The 23,034-nt window shown below is 43.5% G+C and overlaps 1 protein-coding gene across 1 annotated transcript in view; it reads right to left on the bottom strand.

Annotated features, from left to right (window-relative positions):
* Positions 1–23,034, bottom strand: part of ZNF423 (zinc finger protein 423) — a 350,075-nt gene that overhangs the window by 5,576 nt on the left and 321,465 nt on the right. Inside the window, exon 6 of the mRNA XM_044664166.1 lies at positions 22,298–22,413. Within this exon, the coding sequence (XP_044520101.1) occupies positions 22,298–22,413 (116 nt within the window). The remainder of the gene's footprint in view (positions 1–22,297; positions 22,414–23,034) is intronic.

Raw genomic sequence — 23,034 nt, 5'->3', positions numbered from 1 at the left:
CTTGTGAACTGGAACCTCTTCCTAGAAGTCCATATACAGGATATAGGGAAAGAGCAGGTGGGAGCTCCAAATTCTAGTTACTTCTCCTTGCTGAGATCCTAAGTGAGGTCCAGAGCACAAAGTGAGAAACAAAGGGAAAGAGAAGACCCAGTCTTTGTCCCCGTGGGGCTCCAAGGCTAGCTGGAGAGAAAAGACTTACCCACACAAAGAACATTTAAACAAGACAACAAAGCACTGTGTGCTTTTCGTGTCAAAATGAGTGGGGTAGGCCCTGGGTCCCCCCCAAATAAGTGCAAATCTTTGTCGAAACTTAATAAGGCAAGAGAAGACTTGCCAGGCAGGCTCAGGAATTGGCGTAGGCTCCCACACGGGGTGGGAGTGTGGGATGGAGGGACGAAAAGTGCCCCTTGTCATCCAGGGCCTCCCAATTACCCAAACACCTGTGCTAAGTAACTCCTCGCTGATCGGCTGAAAATTCACACAGTTCAATAACCCTAAAAGAAGCTGCAGCTCCTTCCCCCCACGGCTTCGAGCTACAGTATGAGGGATATATAGGGGAACTTAATCAAGCCTTCTTAAAGGGCTCCTTCCACCCGGCATGGTTCTCACAAGGGCATTTTGGCTTAATGTCTATTTCTCTGTTTACACCCGTGCTATATTTAGGCCTTTCAGAGAAGGAGGAAAATCGGTTTTTAAAGATGCTACCGACACCGAAACCAAACACTTCCTGGCCTCCTAAAGGCCCCGGAGGGGAAAGGGAGGGGGCTGGCGGTGGAGGAAGACCCACTTTGAGGCTGGCATTCACGCCAGGGCTCTCCCCGCCTGCCAGCAAGTCACAGGTGTACGACAGAGGAGCAGGTGAATAAAATAAAACAGCAAAGGTGGGGAGGGGGGAGGAGAGGGAAGGGAGGAGATGATGGTTTGAGGCCATAATCCATCCACTCTGTAGTGTAATTGTGCATCTGCTGTGGATCGAGGTATTTGGTACAAGCCTGTTCTGGAGACAGACTGCCTAGGAAAGCCATGCTCACGCACCCCAGGACCATATGTTAGAGATGGGTGAAGGGACACCATGGGGAGGCTGGCAGGCCACTCTGGATGCCAACAGAAGCCATGAGCATCTTAGGGAGGCAAGACCCCATCTGGGATTGAGAGAAGAGTTGAAGAAATTGCTCTTTTTTCACCCTCTGCAGCCAAGACTAAGAGGAACTGCTTGCTTTGTGCTGTATTTGCTCAAAATATTTTCTGAGCCCCCACTCTGTGCCGAGCAGTGAGGGATACAAAGATAAATATAGGACGGTTCCTACCTGGAAGGAGCTCACAGGCCAGTAGCTGGATTCTCTTCCCCTAGAACAATGTGGAAGCTTAAAGCCAGGGAGATAGAGGGATGTGTTGGCCATCTTTTCTAGGAAGCTGTCTATGGCCTATCCCACCCATCAAGACATTCTCTACGCATATATCCGTTAGCATATTACTTTTACATTTTTCTAGGGTTTTTTTGGGGGGGCACATTGCCTTATTCCTATAACTAACATAGAAACTGAAGTCAGAGACCATGGCTCCTTCATGCATAAGAAATATTAGCTCGTTATTGTTCAATCATGCCAGACTCTTTGTGACCCTGTAAACCACAGCATGCCAGGCCCTTCTATCCTTGACTATCTCTCTAAATCTGTCCAAGTTCATGTTTGTCTTTTCCTATCTATCTACTTATCTTCTGCCATGTACTTTTCCTTTTGTCTTCAATCTTTCTTGACATCAAGATCTTTTAAAAAGAGTCCTGTCTTTTCATTCTAAATATTAATTTAGTGAAAGTATACATTGGTGAAGATTAGTGATATTTTAATAATTCACAATTCTCAAACTACTTTCCTCCCAACAGCCCTATGAATTAGGAAATGCAAGTATCATCCCCATCTTACAGAAAAGAATACAGTATTTTTTCCCCTCTTCCCAAGGACAAGGAAAGCACCTTGAGGCCAGGGCTGAGTATTCTTCTACTCTAGCTTCCTCCCCTTAGCCCAGGGTTGGACTCACAGAAGAGGATGGAGGCATGTCCAGACTAACTGATCTGGCTTCTTCCCAGGCTCTCTCCTTCTAGAAATCTCATGAGCAGAGAGGAAAAAATATTCCCAAGAACCACATAAGCAGTAGTGAAGGCTGAATATGCTAGGGGTGGTGTTGCAAGAACCTTTCTATGTGATGGGCTAACGTGTTGATGATGACAATGATATCCATTAATTACTATATTTTTTTCTTTCCAAGGACTACCACACTAGCATGTCGGGAAGGCCTGAGAATCTTCCCCCCTCCCATTTTGGCTTCTTCCCTACATATCCTGACATTGCAGTTCTCCATCCCTGTTCTTCTATTAATCTATGTTCTAGGCACACCCACCATTTCTATCTCTCTAGGACGATTGTAGGAAGGGATATTTCAAGATGGATGGGTCTCAGAGTGGCCCCTGTAGTGCTGGGTGAGAATTATGAGATCAGAAATTTAGAGCTGGAATGGAACTTACAAATGATTTAGTCTTATCAACTCACTTTATACTTGAGAAAACTAAGGCCCAGAGAGATTAAACGACTTGTCAAAGGACACACTGGCGGATCAAGTATTTGAAACTAAGTTCTCTCACTCCCAATTCAGTTTTCTTTCAACTGGACCACCTTGCCTTAACCTGAAAAGCCCACTCCTTCATGGTGCTTCCTGGGCTGAAGGTTGGAAAAATCGAACTGTCACCAGAACAAAGCTCTTCTTGCCTGACTGCTTAAATGCATGGCAGGACAACATCAAACCTGAATACCCAACAGCCTTAACCACCCTGCTTACTTCCCAACAGGTACCTTTTCTTCTAGGCAGAACATAAATTCCTTATAGGCAGAGAACCCTCTCTTCTGTATCCTCATGAGACACCCAAGATGATATAGGACACACAGTAGGAGCTAAATAGATGTTATTTTGATGACTGTGGCCTTAAAGAACTGACAGCTATGCTTTTTCCTTGCTTGGACAGACATTTATTTACTAGCTTAGTTAATTATGGGCAAATCGCAGGATCACAGGCTATCAAGCTGTAAATTACCTCAAAGATCTAAGTCTAAACCTCTCATTTGAAGATGAAAAACTAAGGTCCCAACAAGGAAAATACTCTTGTCATGAAATTATATAACATCACCTCTATTTCCTTATCTATAAAGATAATAATACTTATATTATCTAACTCAGAGACTTGTATATTACCTAACTCTAAAACACCATAGGAAAATCTATTATACTTTAAGGGTTGCAAAGCATTTTACATAACATTATCTGATTTGATCCTTACAATAAATAACCTTGTGCTATTCTTAACCTCATTTTACAACTGAGGAAACTGAGGAAGAGAGTTTAAGTAACTTATTTAGGGTCACAGAGCTAAGTGTCTGAAATGAGATCTAAACTTGAGTCTTCCCAATTTCAAGTGAGACAGTCTGCTAGAAGCAACCTATGTATGAATGAGAATTGTCATCATTGTCACAAGTCCTATTTTAAGAGGCAGACAAACTATCACTCTGCATTTCCTTCTGCCAGCCCCTGCCTCCCTCCTTCTCTAGACCTTCATCTGGTTCCTTGAGTTTGAGAGTTCCAGCTCCATCATAGAGATCCATTTTGGTTTGGTTTGGTTTTGTTTTTGCCACCTTGACTTTACAAAGAAATTACTTCAGCGAAGGACATGGCCTGGACCCCACTTTAAGCGACTGGGAGATTAGTATATTAGTATTCCCCACTGGGGGTTTGGGGTTGTGAAGAAGAGCATGAATCTTTAATTAGTACCAGACTAGCCCTAAACGTGATAGGTTCTCGTGGTAAATCATGACCCAAAAGGGAGAAGAAACCAGATGAAAAGAAGACGAATGGGATATCCCACCTACTGTCATTCCTTCTCTCACCTATTGTCATTCCTTCTCTTTCTCCTCCCTCCCTCCTTCCTTCCTTCTTCCTCTCCCTCCCCATTTCTTTGAGTTGTGAGGATGGACAGCTTTCTTCCCTTTTCTGCTGTGTGGTGCTGAGGAAAAAAAATCACCTGTGTCCCCCCCTCCCCTTGTCATTTGTGTGGGCTTATTTTTAGAACAGTTTGACAATCGTCCAAGGGTCTAAGACGAACAGATGGCCTGTCTTAAAGCTTCATATGTTCACTAGTTTGCACTTCTGACAAACAGTAAACGTACTCGAGAGCGTGCTATAAACAGGGCTGAATGAATACTCAGAACACAATTTAGTTAATACACTTCATTAAAACTGAGAGTGATATCCATGGCTCCCTCTAAAAGCCAGGTGACATCCCTCCTCCCTGCCAGGGCAGTGATGCTAGGCTGGCATGTCTGGGGTTCAGATTCCTTTTCTTCACTCTACCCCAAGAAAGCATGGACCGTGCTTATCTTGCTTCACCAGTGCTTCATCTATCACTAAAGAGTTGGTTTGTGGGGTGCTTGTTGTTCACCCCACACGCTCCTCTCAGAACAACAGCCCACTGGGTCATCATGAAATTCCCCAAAATGACGGCCTCCATTTGCCTTGAAAGAATCCCTGAAAATTGCTTGCCTAGGTGGGCGGGGAAGCAGCATCTCCTTTGCACGAAGGGGAAAGCCTGTGTGAGGTTTTTCCCTTCACCTCACAGACAACAAGCTAGGCTGTTGTCTGCCACTCTGGATCAGCAGGAAGTGAGTGTCACACCATGCTTGGCCACAGAATCTGTCTTGTGTGAGTGACTCAATTAAATTCGGAACTCCTGAGCTTTTAGGAATCTCTATTTTGAGGCATGGTACTTGTAAAGAGAAGGAAAAGGAAAGAGAAGTGATTGAACAAGTGTGAAAAATTCAGTGCACTTGAGTGGCTCTGGCCAACTATTCTCTGACCTATTCCACAGGGCCATCAACAAGCCTAACACCAGACTGGAAGTCGCAAGGCTTTTGCTCTAATCCTGTCATGACCAGGAGCTAGCTGTATGGTCTTGACCATGTAACAGGATGAGCTGCATTAGGAAGCAGTGAGTTCTTTCTCACACTGGAGGTCTTCAAATGGTGGCTGCCAGTCCACTCTCATCAGAATAGAGCATGAGGATCAAGGACCAATCCATCAATCACAATGAAGAATAATAGAATGGAAGCTCCTTGAGGGGAAGTGTTTCACTTTCAGCTGTATATCTCTAGTATCTAGTAGAGTGCCAAGTTCATGTAGATGCTTTAAAAATATTTACTGACTGGATCAGCTAAGTGGTTCTATGGATTGAGAGTCAGAAGGTCCTGGGTTCAAATATGACCTCTGATACTTCCTAGCTGTGTTGACCCAAGTCACTTAACCCCACCATTGCCTACCCCTGACTGCTCTTTTACCTTGAAAGCAATACACAGTATCAACATAAGATGGAAGGTAAGAGTTTTACAAAATGTTCACTGATTGACTGTTTGATGGATCAATTAGATTCTTGGAGTAGACTTTTCTGTGAGTTGTTTCCAAAGACTTTCCTTTCCCTAGCTCCTTTCAGGGATTATTGCCCTGAAATGAGTCAGGATGACTCATCTCCCATTTGAAAGAAGACAATTTTTAAACTACTTCTTGGAAATCTACTGAGCTTGAGCCAGGATGGGAGGGTTTTATTAGACTATCATTCAAGGTAGACAGAGGGAGTTCTCCCCTCAGAGTTTAAGAAAGGCAGAATGGTACACTGAAAAGAGGAATGGATTTGGAATCTTCAGAATGTGAGTTCAAATCTCATCTCTGCCCTCTCACCACCAGTGTCACCTCGGGCCAGTTATTTAGCCTCAGTTCCACATCTGTACAATGAAGAGGTTAGACTACATAGTGTCTGAAGTTTCTTCCAGCTCAAAAGCTATTTATGATTCTCTGAATCCTCTCCCTCAGAAGCACACATTCCCTCTTCTAAGTCCAGCACATGTAATAATGAGCTAGAGAAAGAAGGTCCATAGTTGGCCTATCTATCGAGTAGGAAATATCCCATTCAGCTGGTCAGTATCCTCCCCATAAAAACACTAGATAAAATGTTGTTGTGAAAGAAAAAAAAATGGAGCTAAGCCCAGGGGAGCCATGGTTCCCTACTGTGGTGCTTTGGAAATAAGACCCACCAGAGAATATATTATTAAGAGAGAACCAAAGTCTTCTATTAGAGAACCTACCCCGTAAACACACTCCGATTCACACAGTCACCCAACAAAACAAGGCAACTAATAATAGCTGCCCTGGGGGGACTCAGACTCAGGGGAATTATACTCTAAAATGCAAATGTCCCCACGTCAGTATGTTTCCTAGCCCATGCCAAGGAACAGAGGAAATAAAGGAAAGATGTTCTGTTACATAGCAGCCTCGTAAAAGGAGGGCAGGGAATGTAACTGTTGTTGTTGCAGTCAAATATAACAATGAAGTATTTTTAGAACGGTACAACCAAAGATTCAAACCTCATCTTGCTTCCTCCCAACCACCATCATTATTTCCATATGACTCTGCATCCTGGGTGAATGTTACATTGGTTTTTTTCCAAAGAGTAAAAAAGAGATGAATAGTGAGTGTATCTGATCTTACCCTAGACCGGAGTCTCATCTAGAAATTCTTTCATCTAGGGCAAGAACAGTTTTTTTTTGTGTGTGTGCGTGAGAGTGTCCGTGTGTTCTGAGGGTTTTGGTGTTTATTTTGCTTTTGGATTGAGGAGTAAGAGGGCAGCCAGCAGCAAAGGACAGCTTGAACCCACGTGGAAGTGAATTTGGGAATGGCAGGTTTTGGACAGATGGCTGCAGGGGAAAATCATACTTTCTTGCAGGAAAGTTTTTTTTTTATTCCCTCATTCGCTCTGTGACCATTCCTAATCAGAGTTCTAGACCTGCCTCCATGACTAACTACCTGTGTGACTTTGAACAAGCAGCGGAATGGGCTGCCTCACGAGGTGGTAAATTACCCATCGATGTAGGTAATCAGATGGATTACATGACCACTTCTCAGAAAAGTTATAATAGGGAATGCCTAAATAGGTATGGTTTGAATTAGATGACCTTTGGGGTCTTTCCAACTGCGATTCTGTAATTTTAAAATCAATTATATTCGCTCAGGCTCAGTTTCCTGAATTGTCAAACAGACGTTAATAATGCTAGCGACCCCCCCAACTTACATAATGATAACTTAATATTTATATAGCTCTTAGAGGTTGCAAAGTGCTCTACATGCAATATCTCACTGGAGTCCCAAAACTCTAAGGTGGATATTATTACTCCCATTTTATCACTGAGAAAACTGAGGCCCTGAGAGGGTATGATTAGCCTATGATCCCAGTCAGTAATTGTCAAAAATGAGACTTGAACTTAAGTCTTCTGGATTTCGAATCTCAAACTCTACGCAGTCTACTATGGTGTGTCTATTTCACAATAGACTTGCTATAAGAATAAGCTGAATAATAGATGTGAAAGGAAGCTGAAAAGGAAAGTGTGTATCCATATGAGGGATTCTTATTTGCAGAGAGCTGCCTGGGTTGCCATACCACAGAAATTCTGTCATTGAGGACCGATTGCCTTTTGCATAGACACAATAAGTGGCTGTCCACAATAGTATGAAGAATGGCACTGGGAATTCTCCCCTTCCCCCAAAACATTGCTACCCCCTGGCCTGACATCTTAATCTAAGTTCCCACCAGCAAAGTTGTTCTTTAAGGGTCTTTTAAGTGAATCATAAGCAGTTTGATTGGATTAAGTCAGTCTGTCCTCTGGAAGGGATAACTATACTTTCCTGTCTCTAGGTATCAGTTTCCCCATAAATTCAATGACCCTTCCTGAAGTCCCTTACCATTATAATAGCCTATAAAAACATCATCAGATTATAAAAGGAGCATATGAGCTGGGATTAGTTTATCTAATTCAATCTTCAGCATCCATTATCAGAAAGAAACAATCAGGGGGACTAGAAGAAGAAAGGAAAGGTAACAGTTATCTGGGGCAAGCCAGGTGGGACCCTCAGTGGGGAACCTCAGAAGGCAGCAGTGGGCAGTTGGAGTGGGGGGAATCGTAAATAGGAGGATACTGAGAGAAGAAAAGCCAACTTCCCAGTTGTGTTGTGAGTTGGATGTTGCTAAGGGCCAGGGTTGGCCTTGGCAAGAATCACTCACTGCCCATCAACCCTTCCCCACTCTCTGGGAGAGCTATTCAGGAAAAGGCCACTTTCAGCAAATGCAAGGGGAATCAAAGAGTATGTTGGGGCCAACATCTTTCCCTCAATATTTGGTGTATTCTCTAAACTAGTTATGCCAAACCCAGGCTGTAAGACAAAAAACTAAACAGGTGACCTCTTCTCTTCACCATTGTGGAAAGCCTGGGCTGGCATCTTCCCTCAGCCAAAAACAGATGGCTATTCTGGGGTCTAGTTCTTGTCTCTGCTTCTCCATGTGTGAAATGGGCCACAGACTCTTTTTCCCATGCTGTCTCTCTCCAATAACCATCCCTACAAATGGCTTTTTCCCAGAGACCTCTTGAGCCATTCTCCAAAATGATTCATAAAAGAAATAAGGCATTAACCTCAAACAACACGAATGGAAAAGACTGTGACCCACAAAGAGAGAGGGAGGTACATGTCACTAAACTCACAAAATCCAAGCTATCAGATAGAAAGGGTATCTAAGGGCTTTATTTCTCTCTTTAATTTGCAGGCTTCCAATTATATTGTGAATGCAATTCAATTCAATAAACAACTAACAGTATGCGTAACATAATCCTCAAGGGTTAGAGATATAAAAATGAGAAACAATAGGTTCTCTGCCTTCAAGGATTTTACAGTCTAATAAAGGGGTAAACAAGATGTATCCAAAAAGAAAAAGACAAGGTAGAGTGTGTCAATGACAAAGGATAGATCCAGACAAAGAACTCTAGGACAATTTGAGGCAGGAATGCTTTTCAGCTGACAAAATGATGTAGGAGGGAGTACCAGATCTGAGCATTAAAGGAAAAGAAGAGTTTAGACTAGTAGTAGAGGAGAAGGGATTGTGTTCCTGTCAGGACTGGCAGAGGGTGAGGGCATGAAAGCAGGATGAGAATGGGAATAACTAGTAGGCTAATTTGAGGCAACTCAGTGAGAATTTAATGGGATGTTAGAGAGAATATTGAATTGGGAGTCAAGATAATAGGAAATGGAATCCTGCCTGGACAAGTCATTTAACCTCTCTGACTCAGTTTACTCATCTATACAATGAGAATTATTACAGCATCTACTTCCCTTAAAGTACTAGATAATTGTTATTCAAATTGAGTGTAGATATACTTCTCACTTCCAAAATCTCCTTTTTTTCCCTCTCCAAATCTAGAAGACTCAGAGCAGAAAATAAAACCTCTGAAAAGATCCTTTATCGTTGAATCATTCAAAGATGTCACCTTTTTCTATGATTTCTACACATAAAAATCTCTGCACATACTACAGAGGGCCATGCTCAGACATGAAGCCTGGGCCCCAAATATTCAAATACTGAATCAGTTTTTCATGATCCACTGAGATACTGCCCAAGGTATCTGAAATTTCATTCTGACTTCTGAAATTGCTTCCAGACCCTTCTTGGCCTTTGATTAGAGAATCTTGGAGTGCACTTCCAGGTTTTTCTTCACTTCAAAAGGCACTTGGCAAATTCCTACTATGTGCAAAGGCCAGTGAAAGACACTGAGTTATCAAAAACAATGCCCTATTTCTTTTGGAGAAGGCCCATAAGAAGCAGTTCATTCCTCAAAATTGGGCAGCAGACCTGTCCACAAGAGAAATCAAACCTTAGCCAGCCAAGGCCAATGGAAGCTGGAACAACCATATGCCTACAGTTCCATCCCTTATGTATCCTTTACTAATGCACAGTAGGAGAATCCTAGAATCATACAGTATAGCCTCAAAGCTGGAAGAGATCCTGAATATATTATTATTTCATCCAAGTGAGAAGGGCTGGCTAAAATATGATAGTTTTCAGAGCTGAAAGAAAAGACTCTCAGCCCAGGAAGAGTTTTTAGGATTGTAGATTCAAATCAAGAAGGGGATCTTTGAAATCATTTTAGTGTATATACCCCACCCCTTTATTTAGCAGATGAGGAAAATGAAGCCCAAGGAAGAGAAATAACTTGCCTAAGGTCACATAATTGGTAAGTAGGAAGGATCCTTCTGGGGGAAGGGAGGGAGGAAAGGACAGAGCCAAAAATCAACCTAGAAATATTTTTTAAAATGCAAAATTAAGGGCTCTTTCTACTGTATCACACTTCCTCTTTTCCTAATGCCTGGCCAGAGTCAAGCCCACCCCTACCATCCCTCCCATATAAAACACATGCTGATTAATTGCCAACTCCTAGCTTTGACTTCTCTGTTCTTTGTCCTTTACCACTGTCTTGTTCTCAAATAATTTTCAAGAAGGAGGGGCTTTGACTGTAGCTGTGGCCACAATTAATGATTTTTGGCAGTTTCTCTCCACCAAACAAAAGAATGTAAGATAAACTGGCAAGGACCTTGGTAGCCTCAGTTTCCCCATCTCTTAAGATGTGGAGATTGGTGAAGATGAACTAATAATCAATCACATGCAAGTCCTGTCTATTCTCTGACATCAAATAGATAAGCAGTGCTAGTATATTGACTCCTTAAGCAGAGATTCCACATGAGTTACAAACAAAAAAGATTAATTAGACAATCTACAAGCATTTTTTAAAGTATCTTCTATATGCCAAGCATTGTGCCAGGCACAGAAGACAGAAAGACAAAACAAAAATAGCCCATGCCTTCAAGGAGCTTCTGTTCTATCTGGGAAAACTAAGGTGATATGAAATATGAACAAAATACAAGATTAACTTTGGTTGGAGAAAAGACTAGCAACTGGCGTTGGGGAATAGGAGAGGAGTCTTCTAAGAGGAGATGCATGAAAACGGTTTTGAGAAAAACAAGGGATTCTAAGAAGTGGAGTCTGGAGGTCAGTATCTTCTTTCTAGGCATAGGATACAGACAACACAAAGACACAAATGCTGTATGAGAGATACAGCAAGGATCCTGCCGGTTTCTGACGAAGAGTTTGCTCAGATAAGACTCCAAGTGAATGAGATTGGGGAACTGAAGTAAGTAGAGGGGGAGAATAGGGAAGAATGAAGAAACTTGGGAATAGATGTATACCAGTGATTCCCAAAGTGGGCGCTACTGCCCCCTGGTGGGTGCTGCAGCGATCCAGGAAGGCGGTGATGGTCACAGGTGCATTTATCTTTCCTATTAATTGCTATTAAAATTTAAAAAAAATAATTTCCCGGGGCACTAATTAATATTTTTTCTGGAAAGGGGGCAGTAGGCCAAAAAAGTATGGGAACCACTGATGTATACCATTTGCCAAGGACTTTCTTAACTTTTCTCTAAAACAAGGAGCAGAGAAGGCAAGAGGATCCTACTTCCCAAGTTTTCTCTCAAAGTCCTCAAATCTTTAAAGTATCAACCGTTCTAGTTTTGAGAAAAATGAGAAATACAAGTAATGCACATTTCATTTCTAAGTCTTCAATCTGATCAAGTGAATACAGGTGTAAAAGGATGCTAAAAACAAATACTATTTCATTACATTTACCCCAAAACTTTTTTTTAAATAAGAATGAAAGGGGAGTTGTTTTCCTACTCTGGTTTCAAAAATCTCCTGCCTGAGCAGGAAGTCTAGGCTCTCACACTATTAGCAGGTCATGCTCCCCCTTAGTCAAACACAGCATGATCTTTCCTTCCCCCACAAATGGTTTCCACGGTCCACACAGAGTGGGATCCCACCCCCTCAAAGTGCCCCCAAATTATGGGAAGAGAAGTCCTGAAGACGGAAGACGTACTTAATTTGCTGTGATGAATTGTGTGCATGCTCCAATGACCAAAACTGCAGCTGAGACCTATTATATTTAATGATCAAGACGTTCCTTGTGAAAACACTCAGGCACACGTGTCATCATCACTCTGTCTGGACAGGGGAGCCCAGCCTGGCTTGGGGGAGCAAGCCAGAGAAGAGCTATTTCATGAGCCTTCAAAACGTTAGAGAAAAGAAGGGAGACACTGACCACTGTCCCGGAACCCAGTCCCACTGAGAGAAGGACTTTGCGATAGGCTGCCTTAAGTGAATCTCTGTCCCTTCAGAGGCCTGGCTCTGGGCCATTAAGCATCTTAGAGGAGATCTTTGGCATTCTATTGATACCAGTGGCTAAGCAGACCTGGTCACGTAGGTCGGGCTGTGGAGAAGATAGCTCATAGCAAGCCGAGGCTGGCTGGAGGTAGGCGGGCAGTGGGGGAAGGGGCCGTGTCTGCAGCTGGAGAATGAGGACATGGGCAAGTTTTCACTGTCCACTGTGGAGGGGCAGTGGTGGGGAGAATTCCAAACAGCAGATAACCTTAAATCATTGACTTGGCAGTTAGAGGAACATGATGCCTCCTGCAGAGAAGGCATGTGCCTGTGATGTGACTCTAAGGCTAATTTCCATTTGGGGGAAAATTGGTAGAAGTGATTGATTATATGTTTTCTTGCCATGTGAGCAGGATCTGTCCCTCCAACTGTCCCTGATCGGTGACACACATCCAAACCCAAACAATTCAAAAGAGAACTCTATTCTTTCCTGCCTCTCTCTGCTGATATGATCCCTTCCCAGCTCCAAATCTGTTCAAGAATGCTTCCTGGAGGGGGCAGCTGGGTAGCTCAGTGAACTGAGAACTAGGCCTAGAGATGGGAGGTCCTGGGTTCAAATCGGTCCTCAGACACTTCCCAGCTGTGTGACCCTGGGCAAGTCACTCGACCCCCATTGCCTACTCTTACCACTCTTCTGCCTTGGAGCCAATACACAGTATTGGCTCCAAGACAGAAGGTAAGGGTTTAAAAAAAATTAAAATTAAAAAAAATAAAAATTTTAAATAAATTAAAAAAAAAAAAAAAAAAAAAGAATGCTTCCTGGACAGTGGAGAGAACACCAGACCCGGAGCTGGGAGGATTTGGGATCAGATCTGGCCGTAGACACTTCCTAGCTGTGTGACCCTGGGCAAGTCATTTAATCCCAATTGCCTAGGTCTTGTTGCTCTTATGTCTTAGAATTAACATTAAGACAGAAAATAAGGGTTTTAAAAAAAGAGTCCTTCCTGATTCCCCTTATCTTATGTGCATACCCTTACCCTACAGACCCTTGGCCCACATGTAGGCAGCTGGAATTATATTCAGTTCAGCATGTTAAGTGCCTGCTGTGTGTAAATCCCATTGCTAGGTGCTGGGCTCACAAAGTTAGATATAATGCAAGCCCATCCTCAAATGGTTCAGTATAATGGGGGAAAGAAATCTACTCAAGAAACGGATACAACTAACTATAAAATAAGTGGGAAGACAATGTTTAAATACACTTCTAAGAGAGGTCTGATAGAGAAATCCTTTTAGATTTTTTTGTGGTTGTTAATGTTGGATGGGGCAGGGGAGGAGGAGGGGAGAGGGCAGTGCGTTACAGTGTCAACTAAGAATTCATTCAGTCTGATCCAACAATAAAAAAAAAATCTTTACTAAACACTGCCTATGTCAAAGTACTTTGTTAAGCCCTGGGGCTAGGAAGAAAGAACCAAAATTGTCCTTCTCCACAGAGTTGACATTCCTCTGAAGGAAAAGTAGAGGAGGAAACCTGAGCTGGTCCATGTTATTCATTTCTATGTTTTTTGTAAATATTGAGAGAGAGAAAGAGAGAGAGAGAGAGAGAGAGAGAGAGAGAGAGAGAGAGAGAGAGAGAGAGAGAAAGAGAGAGAGAGAGAGAGAGAGAGAGAGAGAAATGTAAGCAACTTTACACACAGCAAACACACCTAAGAGTGCTTTAAAAAAATTTTTTTTAACCTTTACCTTCCATCTTAGAATCAATACTGTATATTGGTACCAAGGCAAAAGAGTGGTAAAGGCTAGGCAATGGGGGTTAAAGTGACTTACCCAGGATCACACAGAGCTAGGAAATGTCTGAGGCCACATTTGAACCCAGAACCCCTGGTCTCTAGGGCTGGCTCTCAATCACTGAGCCACCTAGCTGCCTCCAAGAGTGCTTTTCCATTGACTGACCAGGTCTCTGTCTGGTTGTTTCCATTTGATCAGGGTCCACCACAAGGCTTGGGGGTGGGGGGCACGGTAATTCTCCCCAACAGAATGGGAGCTCCTTCATGACAAGGTCTGTGTCTTATTTTCCCTCCCACACTCCCTTCTCCACACTGCAGTCAGTATAGTGAGTACCCCGTGGACGGTGTTGACTGATGGGAACGATGCCACTCTGTATCTGAGCTATTGCACGAATCCCCGAGGCACCCCCTCCGACACTAGCACACTGATCACATGTCTGGATTTTGTAAAAACTTCAAAAGAGGGAAGGGAGGGTCTGTGTTAATTATTGACACAACAAAATTAATTTTCCATCTATCTCTCTTCTGCTCCCCCCTCTGAGGCACCTCCCCCGCCACCTCTCCTGTGAGCTCTGATGCAATGTTACTGACTGGCACTCCCGAAATGCCAACTTGCATTTCTCATCATTAATTTCTTTCTAAATGTCATTAGTAATTGTTATTGCCAGACCAAAGAGTGCAATCTGGGCCTTCATAAAGAAAGCGCAGCTCATTTCTTTTCCGGTGTTAGCACCTCTTGGCCAGGCTGGGCTACCAAATTCTGGCACCGTCTGGGGGGCTCCATTTCCAACCAGTTAGAAAGACGGATTATTATATCCAGAGGCAAAACATGCCTCATTTTTAACATTAATGGATACGCACGCGCCATTCCTCCACCGGAGCAGCCGTCTGTGAGCGCATCCTTCAGGATGGCAGACCAGGGAAGTTTCAGAGGTGAGGGCCGGGCTGGCAGTTGCTGGCCTGACACACGATCCGTGTGGCCAATGGGAGAGACTCTTCCCTGGGAAGCATTTGGTCTCTGTGTCCAAACTCGGCATTTTCCTGGCAGGGATTCTGTTGCTATGAGTGTTCAAGGGCAGGAGTGCTGGAGGCATTTGCCACATTGATAATCGAGACTCTCTCCCCTTCAAGACCTCTAGTGATGGGAAGCCACCAAGGGCAACCCCAAATGGGGGCCAGTTGCGATCTCTGGAGACAGAGCATTATCCTGGGTCCGGGGGAGAAGCAGGGTGGGTAGAGGCCCCAGGAGGCGTCATCAACAACTTCACAGAAATGTTTTTTTTGTTGTTGTTGTTGTTTTGTTTTGTTTGGAGGGAGTGGGTGGGTAGGGGAGCTAGAGAAGGGAGAAGCAATGTTTAATGAATGGGATTCTTTTCCTCTAGCTCCCCACATTGCTATCAAAAATCTCTTTCCTACTTGAACAGTCTTGAGTTGGAACTAAGTCTTTCCTCCTGACTGACCCCTACTTCTGCCTCTTCCTTCTCACTAAACTGAAGGCATTTGGTCCCAGGGGCAGGCAGCAACCATTTGGATGTTGCAGGCAAGAAGCAGCTTCCAGTGAACACAATGGCTGCACAGACATTGTGTCTTGGCTGCTTCTACATACGCCCATCTGTCGGGATGGCATGGTGCCGCCTCCAAAGTTGGTTGGACCCTTGCCCCAGGGCATAAATGACAGGCAACAATGGGCAGAGACAGGCAGCCTGAGGACCCTGTTCCAAGCGCCATCTCTGCCCTCAGTAGAGCCCTCTGGGTGCATCAAGTCCCCGACCCAGCAGCGCCATCCATGCATCCTCTCAGTGCATCATGTAGACTGATGTCCCAGGGCACACTAATGACTCAGCCACTGAGTTTCACCTGAATTCCCTTTCCACTTTCCCTTTCTCTTTCTCTCTTTTCTTTCTGCTCTTCTCCTCTATCCATTTTGACGGTGAGCGAGCTATTCGAGCTCCTGTAAAGCTACGGTGGCACACTGTGAGACAGCATGAGTCGTGGAACAGTAGAGACTATAGCCAAGGCCAACTAGAGCAGAGAAGCTGCCGGCCTCCATGCTGGCTGCCAAGGGTGGCATCCAACCCAGGCAGGAGAGCCCCCTCCCCACTCCCACCACCTCCTGAATCTTTGCCTTGGGCAAAGGCATCAAAGGTGATGCAGCGTTCTCTCTCGTTCATCAGGCCCTGCCTGTCCACCCATGGTTACATCACAGCCACTTTAAACCTTTAAAGGACTTTAAGAGGATACTATTTCCACCCCTCTGCCTCTGGATTCCAGTGTTTTGTAGCAAGGGACTGCCAAACAGCAGATCCAGAAAGCATCTGAACAAAACATCTCTCCTTACAGGTAGGGAAACTAAGTTCCAGAGGAATGCCACAGGAGAAAAGATTTACTTCAGATAACAAATCAAATCAGTGGCAGAGCCAGAATGAGAATCTAAGTCACCCCGCTCCCAGGGTAAGAAGAAGATGATGATGATGATGTGACATTTTTAAAATTCTGGGAACGAGAGCAACAAGGTAGCACACTGAATAGAGCACCAGGGCCAGAGTCGAGAGGACCTAGATTCAAAGCTAGCCTCAGCTACTTCCTAGCTGGGTGATCCCAGACAAGCCACTAAACTCGGCTGCCTAGCCCTTGTCCTTTTATCTTAAGAACTGTTACTAAGATGGAAAGTAAGAGTTAAAAAAACAAAACCCTGGGAATGGCGTTATTTCATTAACTCCAGGAATTTTATGACCATCCAATAATTCTTAATAACTAATGATTCCAGACAAGTGTTTTTTTATTGGAAAGTTTAGAAGGAGAGAGTAACTACTGCCCATGACATACATGGAGAATAAATAGTATGTACACAATAAAGTGGAAAAAGATCACTGGAATGGAAACCAGAAGAGATCCTACCTCTGATACTGAATCTCTGAGAATCAGTCTTCTCATCAAAGCTCATCAGCAATAGTATCACTGTACTCTAGGAGGCACAGAAATACTCACCTAGGATCCAAGCAGGGCTCAGAACCCCAGATCCAGGAGAAACATTAGCAGAAATTGAAGGAGGAGATTTCTAAAGCATGATACCCTTTTGAGTACTCCAGGTTCTCATGACCATTGTCTCTTCATACTGGGGGCCAGAATGACAAACCCAAGTGGAGGTTTCCTAGCCAAACCCTCATCAAGGAATCAGCCTCTCTCCCAACACATACCACTAGACCGAGTGTACTCTCCATCCTTCACCAAGAAAAAACTGCTTTCGGGTCTATGAGGAACCTGAGGAACAGAACTTTCTTTAAAAGAAACGGTGAAGGAGAGAAAGAAACCTGATACTTACAGAATGCTCAGCCAAAGAGTAAAATGCTAAGTATGTGCCTAGAGCACTTTTAATTTTTAATTATTATTAGTTATAATTATCTGACTGTGTTTGACTGAAGCCCAGAAATGCAGTGGGAGAAAATGGTATTTTCCTCTGAATTTATCAGTTTTTACAAGTGGGCTCAACATACCTTCAGCTTCGTGCTTTTCTGCCTTTCTTTCCTCCTTCCATCTTCTCCCACCCCTTCTTTCCAATGCTTCACTTGAATCTCCTTCCTTCCTTTCCTTTCCAAAGTGGCCTCATCTTTCTGATTCCCCAGCTGCTTCAACTCTCTCCTTCAGGGAGGGGACAGCTGCTGGGTGGGATTGGAGCCTCATGCCAGGAAATCCAGCTAATGGCTGAGACACAAAGAGGATTCTCTTTGGAGAGAAACACTCCATTGGCACAGGCAGCGGAACAATCCCCCTGAATTACGTCTTGTGTGTAAATTCAGGCAGAGGGAGGGGGGGAAAGGAGAAGAAAGGGCAGGGTTTATGGGATGCTTCCAGAGTCTAATAGTCCCCCTGAGGAGTAGGTTCTAAACCAAGCTGGTAGAAGAAGAAACAACTCAAGTTAGGGAAGTGTTTTTGCCACTGCACTGTCTCGGGGTGAGGCAGATGCTGAACTTGGGAGACTATTCTCATGTACTGAAGGAGGCAGAGGGCAGATTACCATTCTTCGTGTACTCAGGGATCCCCACTCTCCCAGGAGGGTAACTTTGGAACACACAGGAAAAGAAAAGCACCCAACTAGACATGTCTCTCATTCCCTCATCCCCTCCCAAATGACAAGGAAGTTCATGAACATCACAGAACTGAAAAGGTCTTAGAGATCTGGTGCAATCTGCTAATTTTGTAGATGAGGAAAACGAGGCTCAAAGACTTGTAAAGTGACTTGGCCATGATCACACAGATATAGTATACTCAGGATTAGAACTCAGAACTTTGGACTCCAAACCTAGGTCTCACCTCATCAAATAAAGTTTTCCTAGTGCGGATAAGAATTTTATGGAAAAGGGCTGCTGGCTAGTTCTTGGGTTTTCCAGAAAGTAGAAAATATTCACCATCTGAAAACATAGGAAGCAATAACTAAAGTTTGAGGTTGGCCAGTTTGGACCAAGAATAAATGAATGGATGATTTGATCTCCTGTCCTACATACTTCTGGCTATTACAAAGAGATTTTTCTTTTCTATCTCTGCTCTCCTTTGGACCCCTTCCAAATCAGGCCACACCCATGGAATATAATTCAATTCAATGCCACAAGCACTTACTGAATGCTGCTTGCTACCTGAACAGAAATGTGTTAAGTATTAAAGGGAGAGAAAAGGGAAGTTTAAAAATAATAGCTCACAAATGCGCAGCCCTTTAAGTTTTACAGAGCACTTTCCTCACAACAACTCTATGAAGCAAGTACTGTAAGTGTTATTCCTCCTATTTTACTGATGAGAAAAATGAAATTCATAAAGATTCTATGACTTGCCCAAGGTCACACGGCTAGCAAGCCTCAAAGCTGAGTCTCTCTGATTCTCAGACCATTGGTCTTCCCACTACTGAATCTAAGCTAAGATTTCTGCCTCCAAAGGGACTCGCAGAGACAAGCTGCATGTGCAAGGCACAAGGATGAAACAATACAAGCCAGTATGGTAGCAAGGGCTAGACAAAGAGTAACAAAGCCTAAGTGGACAGTCCACGTGATCTGCAAATGGGATACCCACATTCTGAAGAGATGGCCCCCAAGCCCTCATTTCTCTGTCCTATCACCTACTTCTTCATCTGGAGAAAGCAGACAAGCAGTGCAGCCCAATGCCTGTAGCTGACTGATGCGACTTGACATTGTGCCTGCAAAGAGGAGAAATCCTTTCCCTCCACGGCGGCCCTCGGAACACCTGTGCTTGCAAGGACCTGGCAGGTACCCTGCTCTCTCCCCATCTGAACAGTTCGCGGGTTGCTTGTTAGATCCCTAGCTTTGCTTTTAATCAATTGTAATCATTTAGCAGGAAACAGTATGATTAACCGCACACAAGCAAACAGCATGAATTAATCCTTTAAATACAAATGCTCTGCCGGTCGGTGCTGGTTCCTTTGAACACAAGTAGTTGAGAGATGCACGCACATACGCACACATGGAAACCATGTTCCCAGTTTCCCCCCTCCCCAGAGGTCTCAGGGATGCAGATTCCAGTAGGTCCATCCTGGAGAAGAGGAAGATAAGGTTTGGATCAGGGAACATGGAATAACCTCACCCTGGGACCACAATTTCAAACATTCTCAGATTGTTGGATTTAGACTTAGGAGGAATCTCTGAGTGATCCAAGTGTAGTTCAACACCCTTCACTTTGCAGATGAGGAAAATAAAACTCAAGAGAAAGGAGGGGGCTTGCCCAAGTTCACGAGGCACCAAGTAGGAGAGCTGACTCAGAGCCAGATTTTCCTTTTGAGACCAAATCCAGTGCACCATGCAACTCTAGCCCAATGATGGAAATATCTCTCTGTTCGCTGCACAAACCCCAGCTACAAGTAACAATAGGAAACCATCATAAATGTCCATTCCCACTATTTAATTCCCTTGAGGTGTGAAACTGCCAGAAGTTATAACTGGAAAAGTTTCCAAAGGCAGGCTGTGCCCATTAATTCAACTCAACAGACACTGATTAGGTGACATTAATGACCTTCTCCCTCTCCCCAAAAGTTTGTAACGTCTATCTTACTCCCGTCCTTGCTTCAATACTAAGACAGCTGGGAGAAGTAGACATTTGGGAGTTACATTAAACTTAGGCCATTGCACAAAGGAACCCTGGGGTCCTACACCCCCAATAGCTTCTTGGTCTCATTGCAAGAGCAATCCCAATTCTCCTGACTTTCAAGATTCCATATGTTCATGCACCCTAGTTTGTCCCTATTGCCCAAAGTGAGGAATGGTGGAACTAGATGGCATTTTAGAAACTGTAACCCAACTCCCTCTTTTTTTATAGATGAAGAAATTGAGGCCAGCCAAGAGAAGTGATACTCCAGGAAAGAGGAAGAACATGGTGGAGCCTGGAAATTGTCTCAGTCCAAGTCCAGTATTGTTGGCTTGTTTGTTTGTTTGGATTTTTTCTCTCCTCCCATCAGGCTTTTACTGTATCAGCCGGCTTATCAAGTTATGTGATAGAGGAGAAAAGCTTGGTCTCACAATAAGGTCAAACCATTTAACTAGTCTAAGACCCCAGTATACAAGTCTCCATACTGGTTCACAGTTAAATATCACACTCGGATTTTCACTGTGTTAGAAAATCCTTGCATAATGATCAGCAGCATAACGACTATGAAAACGTAAATGCCTACAAAATCCTCCTCTCCAAAGCTGGAAAATTACAATTCAAGTTACTTAATGAAAGCCGTTATTTGCATAGATTTGGCTATGCAACAGCACTTCCACATTTAAACGCTCTGTAATTAAAATCATTAATTGCAGAAAATAGTGGCTCGTTAAGGCTATAATTTAGCAAGGTTTTCGGCATTTGAGGATTTGATTTAAAAGGTTAATGTGGGGACCCAGGAAACCACCACCTCAGATGAACCATACTCAGGTTGGGGTTGGGGCTGTCGGGCGGGGAGGGGAGGGAAAATGGTCTGCCGCACAGAGAGATCTGCCCATTGCCCTGAACCTGCCACATTAACAAGGTGTAGTGAAAACTCCGGCACACTTATGCAGATGAGGCTCAAAGAACAAGGGCAGGCAGAAGTCCCCTTGGGAAGCGGGAGGAGGGGGAAAAGAAGGGGAAGAGACACAAAACCTGAGAAAGAGAAAAAGATCCCACATCCCTCCCTTGACGTGACAGCACAACATGATAGGAGTCAACTTGGGAATTGGGCAAGTCAAACAGAAACCCTCCAAAGTTTAAGCAAATCGTAGTTTATAAAAGCTAATAGATTTAAATGAGGCATGCAGTGTGGTTCTATAAAAAGCCTTCATTTGTCAGGGGACACCAGGAGTAGTTTGGTAGCTGAGCTAAGCAGGTAGTAATGGTCTAGGTAACTTAGAACGAATCGGGATTGGCACTTTGGTGGTTCCCAAAGCAGAATTGCCAAACGGAAGGCCAGTTTTAGTGTGTGGTTTTAGTGTGCGAGGGAGTTTTTTTTTGGGAGGATAAAATTGGGTCCACTCAAAGGGTCTTGGTCAGCCTCGTTCACTCAAATTGTTTTGGTTTGTCTACCTTGCCATAGATCTTTAAGGCCCAGAACTTCCTTCTTTGCAAATATAGGAATAAGGGAGATGAGACCCAGAGATCTAATTTTTAGGCAGGGCCCTCCTACTGAATTATCCATTGATTTTGGCAAAAGGACATACCCTTTCTGGGCTTCAACTTTCCAGCTGACATGATGGGAAAAATAATCCTGGAGTTTTATAAATAAATTTGATAATTTATATGATGGTGTGATGATATAAGTTCAAGGCAGTATGATCATTTTGATATGAAGGACATATTTTAAAAGGTTAAAAAAATGGCCCAACTCTGAGTTAACACTTTGATGGTGGGTAAAGCTTCTCATCCTTTAGCATTCATATGTTCATGTATAGCACATGTATCTAAGGCAATATCCTTAGAGAGGTCACACAGAGTGCCAAATCTCAGAATGAAAGGGTTCTGAAGAGAACATTGATCTTGTCTACCCTTATAACCAATAGACCAAAACAGGTGACCATTAATGCCAACCACATTAGAGCTAAATTGTGCTTGTATCTCTCTTTGCTCCTCAAGCCAGTGATAGAAAGGAATGGGGGAAAGAGCCACAAACAGGAAAGAAACATGGATTCCAATCCCAACTTTAGTATCAAATGTCTGTGAAACTTCAGGCAAGCTCCTTCTTTTCTGTGGAACTCAGTTACCCCATCTGTAAAATGAATGGGTTATAGTAGATGAACTCCTAGGGTTTCTTCTAATTCTGCTTACCTGCACAAAAGTCTCCAGCTCTTCTAGACCCAAAGCTGCCAGGCTGACCAGAAGAAAGGAGCTAGAAATCTAGGAGAAAGTATGAAGGGGAAAAAAAAAAACAGTGAGAGTGGCTTACCTGGAGCTCTGTCTGAAAGAAGAACTTTTGTGGACACTGCGAGCAGTCATAGATCTTGTCTTCCTGCCCATGCACCGCAAAGATGTGTTGCTGTAGCTTGTTAGCCTGTACAAAAACTAGAAAGTAGAGGGCAATCAGAGGGCTGAAAGCCAACTGGCAAATTCTATTTCCATTAGACTCAACTCCAGCATCCCCCTTCTTCAAGGACCACCAGACAGTGCACAATTGCCATCAGTTAGCCCACAGGATTCCCCTAGCTTGTGGTTCTGAGAAGTAATCTGGTATGCAAAGGCATAAATTTCATGTACTTATAGTGGGTCCAAGTCCAGGCCTTCATCTAACCTAGCCATTGCTATCCACTTTATTTATTTATTTGTTTGTTTCTTTTTCCTTTTCATATTTATTTTTCTTTAAAATCCAGAATGGATCAAAAGAACAATTATCAAGGAAGTAGGTACCCAAAGCAAAGGCAAGGTAAAGAAAACAGGATGCTTTAGGAAAGTTGAAGAGTCTTATTAATCACCTTGTTTCAAAAGGAAGAGTTCTAGGTAAAACAAAGTAGAGCCATCTCTTTCAGTCTAGTTTCTCCTTCTCTAGCAATGCAGCTGGTCCTACATGGGCTATGGATAAGGAAGTCCGACAGTCACAGATCAGTACTTGGCTAACTAGACAGACCTATCCTTATTGAATCTTTTAAGGATCATGGTTTCCCTACCCTCAATTTTGTGACAAGGTTT

Source organism: Gracilinanus agilis, chromosome 2, assembly GCF_016433145.1.
Source record: "Gracilinanus agilis isolate LMUSP501 chromosome 2, AgileGrace, whole genome shotgun sequence".
NCBI classification, from domain to species: domain Eukaryota; kingdom Metazoa; phylum Chordata; class Mammalia; order Didelphimorphia; family Didelphidae; genus Gracilinanus; species Gracilinanus agilis.
Note: the sequence above shows the minus strand (reverse complement) of the source record. Positions and strands in the feature narration are given on the sequence as shown.